Below are 12,547 nucleotides of genomic sequence, written 5' to 3'. Positions count from 1 at the left end.
AGTCATCATGCCAGGTAGTCCTGAGGCATGGTCCTAGGGCTCAGATCCTCCGAGAGAGAAAGAAAGAGAGAAAGAGACAATTAGAGAGAGCATACTTAAATTCACACAGGACACCGGATAAGAAAGGAGAAGTACTCCAGATATAACAGACTGACCCTAGCCTCCGACAAATAAACTACTGCAGCATAAATGTATTACATGAGTTACAGACATGTATTTAAACCTCTTAAGGATCTGCCCCTTTTAAAAAGATTTTTTGCCTAAAATGACAAATACCCAAATCTAACTGCCTGTAACTCAGGCCCTGAAGCAAGGATATGCATATTCTTGATACCATTTGAAAGGAAACACTTTGAAGTTTGTGGATATGTGAAAGGAATGTAGAAGAATATAACACAATAGATCTGTTAATTATTTGTATTTTTTTTGTACCATCATCTTTGAAATGCAAGAGAAAGGCCATAATGTGTTATTCCAGCTCGGTTGCACAAATGCTGAAGCTCCAGATACTCAACTAGTCTAAAGAAGGCCAGTTGTATTGCTTCTTTAATCAGGACAACAGCTTTCAGCTGTGCTAACATAATTGCAAAAGGGTTTTCTAATGATCAATTAGCCTTTCAAAATGATCAACTTGGATTAGCTAACACAATGTGCCATTGGAACACAGGAGTGATGGTTGCTGATAATGGGCCTCTGTATGCCTATGTAGATATTCCATTAAAAATCTGCCGTTTCCAGCTACAGTAGTCATTTACAACATTAATAATGTCTACACGGTATTTCTTATCAATTTGATGTTATTTTAATGGACAAAAAAATAGCTTTCCTTTCAAAAACAAGGACAATTATATGTGACCCCAAACTTTTGAACGGTAGTGTATGTGCAAAGTTTTATACTCATCCAATGAACCATTGCATTTCTGTTCCAAATGTTGTATCAAGACTGCCTAAATGTGATTAATTGGTTTATTGATACATTTTCAAGTTCATAACTGTGCACTCTCCTCAAACACTATCATGGTATTATTTCACTGTAATATCTACTGTAAATTGGACAATGAAGTTAGATTAACAAGAATTTAAGCTTTCTGTCCATATCAGATAGGTCTATATCCTCTATATCCTATAATTTTTTTGTTTCTTACAATCTCATGTTAATCACCTTAGCCTACGTTAGCTCAACCGTCACGCGGACGGGACACCGAACCTGAAAGAGTTTGCATTAAGATGTCTCTAGATGTCTTCACAAATCTTTTAAGAAAAGTCTTAAGGCATGGTGATGGCTGGGTATGACTCTCTTCTGCATATGTATGTGCTTTGAGCACAAAGGAGTAATCTTGTAATACTCCTTGACCCCCATGTTTCCTGTTCCTCGTCCGACCTTCAGCCCTAATGCATGCAGTGGTCTTCGGTAACGTGACGGCCATCATCCAGCGCATGTACTCTCGGCGCTCGCTCTACCACACGCGTATGAAGGACATCAAGGACTTTATCCGTGTGCACCGTCTGCCCCAGCTGCTGAAACAGAGGATGTTGGAGTACTTCCAGACCACCTGGTCTGTCAACAACGGCATCAACGCCAACGAGGTGGGTCACATGACACTATGTATTTAACAATGGTGGTAACAAACTCCGGCCAATGATTACAACGATCCAACGCTTTCAAATACCCGATGAGGAGTGGGCAAGTGCACACTTTAGGATAAGGATGGAAAATTGGGACGCAGCCATTAGGGTAGACAAACATACTGTACTGACAGACTGGTCTTTATATATTTTCCGATGTAAATTAATAGCCTTTCAGAGAGAGTACACCTTACGGTGGGAGTAGTTAATCCATTTTCTACAGTCATCTTTTATGTCACTGCCAAGGTCTTTCTATCAGATGGTGTTGACAGTGTGGGTGTGTATTGTCACATTCAGACGTAGATGGCCTCCTGGCTATAGTCGTGTCTACGTGTGGGATGGAGGATTCTAAATCATCTCCACCTTTCTTTCCCAATCTTCCCTCAGTCTTTGCCCAATGAGGTTAGATTGGTTCTTTTAGAAAGTCGTCTTTTGTTCACAGTGATGGGCTTAGACCTAATATTGGCTAAAACTGCTCCCTATTGTTGGAATAACTGTCACGCCCTGGTCTTAGTATTTTGTGTTTTCTTTATTTATTTGGTCAGGCCAGGGTGTGACATGGGTTTATTTTGTGGTGTGTTTGTGTATTGGTTTTTTTTCGTAGGTTTTAGGATTGTGGCTTAGTGGGGTGTTCTAGCAAAGTCTATGGTTGCCTGAGGCGGTTCTCAATCAGAGGCAGGTGATTCTCGTTGTCTCTGATTGGGAACCATATTTAGGCAGCCATATTCTTTGAGTGTTTCGTGGGTGATTGTTCCTGTCTTTGTGTTAGTTGTCACCAGATAGGCTGTATAGGTTTTCACGTTCCGTTTTTGTATTGTTCGTTTCATCATTTATTAAAGATGTATCGAATTAACCACGCTGCATTTTGGTCCGACTCTCCTTCGACGGAAGAAAACCGTAACAATAACCTACAACATTCCTTGCATCTTGATTCCTTGCCGCTACGGCAGTTTAGGATTGCAGTTGTTCCGATTGATTCTAGAGTATTATTTGTTGAAATTGTGATGTTGAAGTGTGGTTATTTTTTATTCTCATTGTTTTATTTGTAATGAACTTTTGTCTTCCTGTTTGTGAGAAAGTGTTTGTACTTAGGGCACCATTAGGAAGGAGGCCCTGGTCTCATTTGGGCTACTCTGAATAAATACAAGTTAATAAAACCTTTTTTAAGTATCTTCATTATAGACTACATAGACACAGGAATAAAAAAGATGGTACTCATTTACACCCTCTCATCATCAGCTTCATCATTTATTATCTGCTGAAGGCGCGACAACAGACGCTACGAAGGAGCCCAAGATCTCGCAGATTTCTTACACCTCTTAGCTGGTGCTACTGCCAGTCTAGCACTAGTGAAACAGATCTACAGTGCACATTGTATGTAGAGATTTGAGTAATCTAAGAAAGCTCCCATGAAAACAACTACTGTACATTGAAGTGTGTAGCCACTAGCCAAAATATAGCTAGAGTCCAACACAAAATACAAGATACTGTATACTCACTGAGAATTGTGTGTGTTTCAACAATACATAGAATACATGTTTGTGAATAACTGGTGATTGGCTCTCCTCACAAGTGTTCATAGGCTTGAACTTGGTTTCTACGTCTATCATCTCATCTGACACATTACATTCCTTTAGCCTTCATCCTCGGACACCACTGTCCCTCTCTGGTACCTCTGTAATCTGATACAAAACCCATTGCATTGTGGGTGTTGATGTCCTCCTTCTCTCCTCCTGTCAGCTTCTGCGTGACTTCCCAGACGAACTTCGTGCGGACATCGCCATGCACCTGAACAAGGACATCCTGCAGCTGCCAGTGTTTGAGCGGGCCAGTAGGGGGTGTCTGCGCTCCCTCTCCTTGCACATCAAGACCTCGTTCTGTGCTCCGGGAGAGTACCTCATCCGCCAGGGGGACGCGCTGCAGGCCAACTACTTTGTCTGCTCTGGGTCTCTAGAGGTGCTGAAGGGCGGCATGGTCCTTGCTATCCTGGGTACGTCTTAGACAACTCACTTCCCTGTTCTGGAGTACACTTTATTTTCATACTTTCCCTTTTCTGTCTCTCATGTCGGCATTCCGTCTCTGTTATCAACTCTTTGGCAGAGTCTGAAATGGAATCTTATTCCCTTTGTAGTGGAATAATTTTGTCCAGAAAAGCAGTGCACTATATAGGTGTCGTGTCTTTACTATCATTAAATTGAAGACATAGTTTTATCAAAGATTCCCTGTAATTAGTATAACGCGATCAAAGTAATTAATCGTGTAACTGTAAATAACTAGGAAATAGGGGGCACCAAGGAAAGTATTCAGATTACAAAGTTATAATTTCCCAATATAACCTTTCAGATATTTTCATATCTGATCAATAGTCTTCTGATGAATGATTTATTTATTTTACCTCTCGTCTCATTCCAAACGTCGTAAATTGTTGGCTATCTGCACGAACCCAGTCTTGACTATGAGTCATCCATACATCAATTGTCTTAAATCATTTATGTATTACTAACTAAGTAATTCACAGAAATGCATAAACAAACAGTAAATATGGTTACATGAAATGATAGAATGTGCCCTAGTGGGCTGAACCGACATGGCAGCTTGTTAGACAGAGGGGCAATGGTGGGTCGACTAAGTCCCTACAGAGTTAATTATAACAATTAAAATGCTAATCCCTTACACATGAACGCTCACTCATTCGGGAACAATTGCAATCAATATATATCTATTTACGCTCAGTGTGTCGTCTTGATCGATTATTTATTTTGCAGAATTGTCCGTTTCTCTCCCTCTCTCGGTTGTGGTTAGAGGGGATTGTGCAGAGTCACAGAATGGATGTTTCGGCGGTTGTCATTCTTCTCGTTCAGTGATGCCGAATTCCTAGCTGCAGACTAGTAATTAGTATCAACGACTTATTCTTATTCTGACGGTATCGATAGTCTAAGAGTTTTAACCACGTGGTATGGTTAAAAGATTCAGCAATGGTCTACAACCTTCCATCCCTCTCCTACTGGAGAAAAACATGGTCTGCTGATAATTTCTCAAAGTGGGGTTTTATCCAGAATGGCAGAAGAGGATGTCTGACCCTAACTGGCTCAGGGGCAGTCCTCTGATTTAGTTCAAATCAAAAGGGAATTGTATTTTTCTTCATTAAACAGACCACAATAATCTTACACCATTATTCAAACAGTATCATCCTCACTCATTCATCTTATACAACAATTAGATGTAAACCTCATATCTGAGGCTATCATATAAACAGAGTTATGGTAATGTGGCCACACCGTCTCTCTTGAGCTTCCCAAGTTGTTCCAAACTCACCCGTTCGTAGCTGGATTCTTCACCGATCTTTTACACTTTCTCTGGAACCTGAAATTTGTTTGTACCTCAGGTGGACGGATTTCCTTTGTCTCCATGAAAACTTATCTCTATAACTGTGTGTCCATGAGGCAGGGTCTTCCTTAGGAATTTACAACCTCACTCTGCCCACAGCAGTCTGGTTGTAGAAGCAGAGAGCGGGGGATGGTGCTCACTGTACTCAAAGAGGACAACATCATGACATAGGGAATAGGGAGCTGGTTTCCTTTATCCCTCAATTGTTATCTCAGCAATATGGATGCTGTCATTATACTGTATGAGAGGAGAATCAAATCAAGTCAGATTATTAATTGGGTAATCTGTCTCTAGGCAAAGGTGATCTGATTGGTGCAGACCTGACAGCGCAAGACCAGGTGATCAAGACCAATGCGGACGTGAAGGCTCTGACCTACTGTGACCTGCAGCACATCAGTGTCCGTGCCCTGAGGGAGGTCCTGGGCCTCTACCCAGAGTATGGCAGTCGCTTCAGCTCTGATATTCACCACAACCTCACCTACAACCTAAGAGAGGGCAGCGAGGCAGAGGTGAGAACCGCACATGCTCACTCAATCACTCTCTCACTCACTCAATCACTCACTCAAAGTTTACTCTATGTGGACTGTGTAAACTGTAATGGAATTGTGACTCATTCTGACTCACTGTCCAGGGACTGACAAGGTTCTCACGGTCCCCTCTGCTCTCTCAGGTAAATGTGTGCCTTTTTATTACTATACTACAGATGGTGATTACTATGACCTGTAGGTCTGCTACTGACAGATAACTCAGGGATGCTCCTACAGCCACAGCCAACACATCTACATAGTCCCAGTTTCACATTATCAACAAATCAGAGCTCAGAACATTTGTAGTCATAGCCAGAATCTTTTAAGCTAAATGTCCAAATAAAATATTTACACCTTGAGTTGTGAATAGTCTTTGTGACTCATCATTCCATTTTTTCAAAGTGTTTGAATATTTGGTCTGGGACAGAGACATTTAAATGATTGAGGTTGATATGAGGGTTCTGGTCCCTGACCCGTTGCCCTTCCCTCTTAGGTGAACATATAAGTTGATAAAAGGCTGAACACAATGTTCTCATCTAGCCCATTCTCAGATAGAAGTTCTCTCTGAAAGAAGCAGGATTGCAACTCTCACTGACCCATTTTGCCACCTTTATTGAGAGCTTAACAAAGGGCTGTCATTAGTGTGTTTACTATGTGTGTATCTCTGTGAGGCTGATTTTGTCTCTTGTTTTTTTCCTGTATTTGAGTGGGTGTTGGAGTAGGCATATGCCTTTGTGTGTGTGGACATGCATGTGTGTTTCTATGACATGTGAGTGTCCACGTGTTAATGATTCTACATTGTGCGTGGGAGTTAACTGATTCTCTCAAAAAGTAATTTACCAGTATGTGAAAATTGTCTGGTAGAAATAAACGTAATAATAATCTGACCGAAAAAAATGTCACTCTGAAGAATAACAATTAACAGCTAAATAATCTAATTCCTACTGAAAATGCCAAGTAGGCAGTGCACCTAATTGAGAGGAACAGCACTGACTCACAGCAGAACAGCTATTTGAAGGAAATTACACACAGTCTCTTGTTGCCGAAGTAGGTGAGGATGGAGGGGGAGTGGTCCGGAGGGGGGCTGGACCCTGATTATTTAGCATTTTTTAAACACCTGAAACATATGTTTCCTTCAATTTAGAGCCATAAACATTATGCCTAATTCTATTCTACACATTCCAGAGCGTGTTATTCTGACTGATGTAAATCACAAATCTCAATATACTGCACGAACATGCCTAGGATATAGTATTTATATAGTATTTTTCTAAATCTAGCGTACCTCTTGACTGGTCTGGTGGTTATTTTTTTAAAGAAACTAAATATGCTTCTCTGCATCTCTGATAAAATCTGGGTGAAAGATTAAGATTATTCAGTGCACTTAGTAATTGCTTGGTTTTCTAAAGTCTACCAACTTTGCCAGCAGGCATGCCAGCTAAGATAGTTAGATAAGCTACTCTAAAGGAATTGACAGCCTGAAATGGCTTGGTAGCTAGTTATGAGGTTGGGAGATTGGGAACGTATCTAGCTGGCTAGCTAAAGCCAACTCCATAGAAAATTCTATGGCTCTAGATTGCAGGAGAAAGCTGTTTCAGGTGTTTGAAAATATTACAATTCTCCAACATGCCCCCCTCCGGACAATCCCCCAGCCATCCTCGCATACTCTGTGCCCCCTCAGATTTTTAGAGTGCATGACGCCCCTGCTACCCATTACCGGCAGCTAAAATCACATTTAACTCTGTGTGTATCACTCTCTCTCCTCCTCCACTGGCAATAGGCTACTGTAGGGCATGCATGGTTGTTTGTGAGAACTACAGAGAACCTGTTACTCATGCCTCTCCTCTCCCACCCTCTGCCCCTCAGGAGCGAGTTGATAAGGACCACAAGCTTCCATTCGTTGTGGAGGCAGAAGATGTGGAGTCTGGTGAGGACATGAGCCACTGTCCCACCGGTGCATCCCACCAAGGACAGTTGCTCCTGATGCATGGCCTGAGCAGCCCCGTCTGCCACCCTGGCCTCAGCAGCCTGCTGGGGGAGGAGCTTCGACATGTCAGTGCGCTCCATCTCTGCCGCTCCCCAGCCCAGGGCTGCAGAGGCCGTAGCCCCTCCCCTCAGCTGCTGTCCAATGAGGAGGTTACTCCCGCCCCAGTGCCCAACATGGTCACAGATCACAGCCCATCCCATAGGCCAGCCAAGCTGCTCATACCCTCCCTACATTGTGTCAGCCCTCTGGACCTCAGCCCCAGGTGAGTAATGAGACATAAGAGTTCAATTTATTTCACTGAAAATCACTTCATATTTAATCATAACCCACTTAAGTATGAACCTCTCTTCCTGTCCCCTCTAGGGTTGTGGATGGAATTGAGGATAATGGGCAGTCTTTTCACTTCAATGTGGATCAAGGCGAGGCAAAGACCAATAGCAAAGGTAATGGTCTCAGGTTAACAATGGTTTAACTACAAAAATATATATTATTCTAACAGTGGTTTTCTTTTTTTCAATTTAAAGCTTTATTAAGTTTTCTTGTTTTTCAATCAACCAACAAAACACATTCCACATTCACAGATGTGACAGGCTTTAAAACACATTCCACATTCACAGATGTGACAGGCTTTAAAAACACATTCCACATTCACAGATGTGACAGGCTTTAAAAACACATTCCACATTCACAGATGTGACAGGCTTTAAAAACACATTCCACATTCACAGATGTGACAGGCTTTAAAAACACATTCCACATTCACAGATGTGACAGGCTTTAAAAACACATTCCACATTCACAGATGTGACAGGCTTAAAAACACATTCCACATTCACAGATGTGACAGGCTTTAAAAACACATTCCACATTCACAGATGTGACAGGCTTTAAAAACACATTCCACATTCACAGATGTGACAGGCTTTAAAAACACATTCCACATTCACAGATGTGACAGGCTTCAAAACACATTCCACATTCACAGATGTGACAGGCTTAAAAAGAAAAGAAAAAAAAGAAGTTAAAATATATAATAATAACATATAAAATTTAAATTTAAATACAATTAAAATAAAAGATTAAGAAAAATAATCAAAGTTTTTTTTGTTGGTGTATATATATATACACCAACAAAAAAAACTTTGATTATTTTTATATATATATATATATATATATACACACATACATACATACATATGTATACATATGTACACATATACATACATACATTCACACCTACATACCTACACGTACTGACAAATATATATATTTTTTAAACACACAAAAAACATATATAAAACTTGCAGCAACACTATCAAGGTTCTTATCAGCTATTTCTAGCCTTCGCTGAGACGACGAGCCAATCATTCGTTTTTAGATTTTACAGCAGCTTACACAACATGTATCTGCACATTTCCCTAGTTCACTTTGTCCAGTTTGAAATATAGTTGAATAGTGGAGACCAGAGTCTATCAAACTTGGGCTGTCTCTTGTGGAGGTCATAAGTGAGCTTTTCAAGAGAGAGAAAGTCAACAATCTGGTCAATCCACATTTTAAATGTAGGAGGGGTATTAGAGGCCCACAATAGAATAATACATTTCTTAGCAAAGTATGTAATAGTCATAAGCACATTTTCTCTGTCAGGATCAAGAACAAAGTCCTGCTGGGCATTAAGAAGATAGATACACGGGGTCATATCAAACTGTACATCTAGTATTTTCTGTGCAGCAGTATGTATAGATTGCCAGAATCTGGCAATCTCTCTACAGCTCCAAAATACATGCATATAGGTTTAACAGTGGTTTTCGAACAGTAAATAGAAACGTGTTTTAGGCAAGGATACTGAATTGATTGGTCAGAAAATTGCTTTTTTAGAATGATCCAAAGCAGTACAAGTAGGCTTTTCATACAAATGAAATGGTCTGAGCAAAGTGCTTTATGTTGGAGTGGGGTGTGAAAGCACTGATCATTCCATCCTTTCCCATCCCATCCCCCTTATAGACCCATTCCAAGTGAGCGCCAACTTACTTCTGGAAACAGAGGAGGTGAGACAGAACATCAGCCAGCTAAGCAAAGAGGTATGAACATACGATCACATTGACGGAATAAATGGACACATAAACCAACATAATGATGTATCAACGAACTGATAAATGAATGAGCTCAAGAGACGCAAACTGTTTTGTTCTCCCACTTCATTTTCCGTACTCTACTTTCGCTGTACCCTAAAGAGTGTCGAAAAACAGGTCATCTCTGACACACTTTCAGCACTACATACACCACTCAGGCTATGTAGGCAAGAGAACATTTAAAGACATTTTTCCTCAAATAAAATTTAGGATTGTTAAATTGGAGATGGTCCAGATTTGAAAGCTCGCGTAACACCGACTGATAATTTATGACTGTGCTTGTTTTTGGTTTCTACCATTTCTGACCTAGAAAGAGACAGCCTTGGAATAATTATTATTCAACCAAGCAACAGATTATAGCTTTCATTATTCTGCATGCCATCTATTTTCCAGATGAATACCCTTAACCAGGAGGTGTCCAACCTGACCAAGGAGCTCCATGAGATGATGTGTTTCCTGCAGGGCCATGTGACCATGTTTCATTACCCCTCTGCCATCTCCACCTATCCTTACGGCCTGCAGATGGCACCTAACCCCAACCTCAGCAGCAACATGACTGCTGCCAATGACTGGCAGACACGGGTGCCTTTCAGTATGCCTGCTGGACCTCACCCATCTCACCTGCAACATGACCCCCTCAGCCACCCCGCCAGGAATATGTGGGCCTACGGTGGGGTGCCCCCCCAGGGCAGAGGTCCCGCCATGGGTCAGAAGGTGGAGGTTGAGCACCTTCACCAGACGTCCAATCCCAGGTCATCCTGTTTACACCTGTGCTGCTCGGACAGAGGCAGAACCACTGGTCAGGGACTTGAAGCCCAGTATAGGCCTTTCCCGACCTCCAGAACTACACCCAACTCTCCCTACATGGGCCACTCCCAATGCCGGACTGTGCCATCTCTTCTGAATCTCAGCTCTGCCTTCCCAGTACTCCCAGGTGCGGGTCCTGGTCAAGTTGAGTTCAAAGCCTCCATCCCCACCATCAGTACCTTTCGTCCCCTATGTTCCCCAGGCAGCCTCAGCCAGTCCCACCCCTCCCTGAGTGTCCAGGTCAACTCTGACCGCAGCCATTCACCGTCCATCTCCCCAACGCCTATCCACGTCTCACTGGCCCCTACCGGCCAACCACAGCTCCACACCACCTTCAGCTCTCAGTCAGGGGGCTACACGTCTGTCAGCCCAACATACAATCAGACGCACAACCAGACCACCCCCCAGGGGCAGGGTTCTCTCAACAGAGCCAGGAAGAATGACCTGGTGGGCTCCAGCCTTGTCCACACACTGGACTCATCCCTACCTCTGGTGGGGCAGTCAGCAGGGCAAGGGCTAGACTGTGGAGGGCCTAACATGGAGTATCCACGGGGCAGGGAGAGTCCTAAGAGGATGCAAAGTGATGCTGAGCAGGCAGAGTCCCAGACTCAGGAGACCAACATCAGCACACAGCAGGTCCTGGAAGTCGAGCCTCTCTGGGGCTTGAAGGTGACACATTAGCAGCTGTCTGGAGACCCACAGAGACCAGATAAATAAACTGGAACATTACTGCTGCAAAGTAATGCTGAGCCCATCAACTCAACTCTCCCGTTTTGGTTGCATCTCTTATGCTACATGAGTTTACATCTGAGAAATGAATGATTGCTTTAGAGTCTAAAACGTACACCACACAGCAATCACACTACATAATATCGACACTGATTGTACTACTACTTGATGTACTGTTTATTTAATTTGACTGTAAATACATCATTGATATGGACCAGAGATTAAGAAGACAAGCTGACTCAGTTTACAAAAATATTCATATTTGTGTTTTATTACGCATTTCTTGTGAACTGAAAGTTAGGTATTACTAACCGGAGGGTATCTCTAGACATATCACATTGAGACCTGGCAGCCATGGAAACAGCAAACCTCACCCCTTTCCTTCATTATATTGTGTTTACATAGAAAGTATCATCACCTAATGAGCATTATTTTGACATGTGGTTTTATGTGATGCCATTGCTTGTGAACACACTGTGGAGCTCATTCTACAAGCGGTCTGGACATTACAGCATGTGACCAATGTTTGTGCTCATTATTTTAAGAAATTGTCTCTTGGCTAGCCTGCCAGAGGATTGCTGGTCAAAGAGGACCTATGGTTATTTTTGTGTTTCCCTCTTCTGCAATATGGCTATTCATAGCTCTTGCATCTCTTTTTGCTCTTGTGTCTTGAACATTTTCTGACTTTTTCTATGCTGTATATTTGACTGTTTATTTGGTAACAGAGACTGAAATAAGACGTGCAATGTATAGCCGACTGTACAAGCACAACAGTTTCAGAAGCGTACAAATTACAGAATGATTTGAACAACGTGTGCAGACTGAAAGAGTTGTATATCATTTTGTTTGTTTGTAACTGATATTAGTTGTAAAATAAAACTATTTAGATGCAAACAGAATATTAACATATATATTTTTTTTTTAACAGGGACTCAGAGAAATTTAATCTGAAGTGAAAAATGAAATAACTTGAAAGGTTAAACTGAGCAGGTCACAGTAGTGGTACACAATTACATAAATATTGTTAGTCAATCACTCAACATCCAACAATATCTATTTAGATAGACCTATGCCTTTAGATAAACCCACCCTAAAATACTGGGGCTTCTCCATTTGATGCCCACAACATTAACGTTTGGGTCAGTGAGTGTACATTGATGAACAAAATGTAGATCTGAAATGATGTCAGAGATTATGGCAAATATCATGGTCTTTAGCGCCACCAGATGGTGATAGATTTAAAGCAAACTTCTGTAAAGATTTTATTAAATACATTTGAAAAACGATGGGACCGAATCTGAGTTGTTGATTGTCTATCTGGTGCCAGGGGTGTTTCTTTTGACCAAAAAGATCAG

The 12,547-nt window shown here is 41.7% G+C and overlaps 1 protein-coding gene across 2 annotated transcripts in view; it reads left to right on the top strand.

Annotated features, from left to right (window-relative positions):
* LOC109893322 (potassium voltage-gated channel subfamily H member 4) overlaps positions 1–12,478 on the top strand; it is a 31,756-nt gene extending 19,278 nt beyond the window's left edge. The window contains exons 9-16 of one of the 2 annotated variants that reach the window (XM_031827307.1): positions 1,388–1,587; positions 3,367–3,616; positions 5,308–5,522; positions 5,645–5,683; positions 7,407–7,789; positions 7,891–7,970; positions 9,529–9,605; positions 10,050–12,478. In XM_031827307.1, the coding sequence (XP_031683167.1) occupies positions 1,388–1,587; positions 3,367–3,616; positions 5,308–5,522; positions 5,645–5,683; positions 7,407–7,789; positions 7,891–7,970; positions 9,529–9,605; positions 10,050–11,144 (2,339 nt within the window). In that variant the 3' untranslated portion in view covers positions 11,145–12,478. The remainder of the gene's footprint in view (positions 1–1,387; positions 1,588–3,366; positions 3,617–5,307; positions 5,523–5,644; positions 5,684–7,406; positions 7,790–7,890; positions 7,971–9,528; positions 9,606–10,049) is intronic. The other variant, XM_031827309.1, reaches the window with a different exon arrangement.
* The last annotated feature ends 69 nt before the right edge of the window (positions 12,479–12,547 follow it).

Source organism: Oncorhynchus kisutch, linkage group LG6 (genome assembly GCF_002021735.2).
Source record: "Oncorhynchus kisutch isolate 150728-3 linkage group LG6, Okis_V2, whole genome shotgun sequence".
Lineage (NCBI taxonomy): Eukaryota > Metazoa > Chordata > Actinopteri > Salmoniformes > Salmonidae > Oncorhynchus > Oncorhynchus kisutch.
Note: the sequence above shows the minus strand (reverse complement) of the source record. Positions and strands in the feature narration are given on the sequence as shown.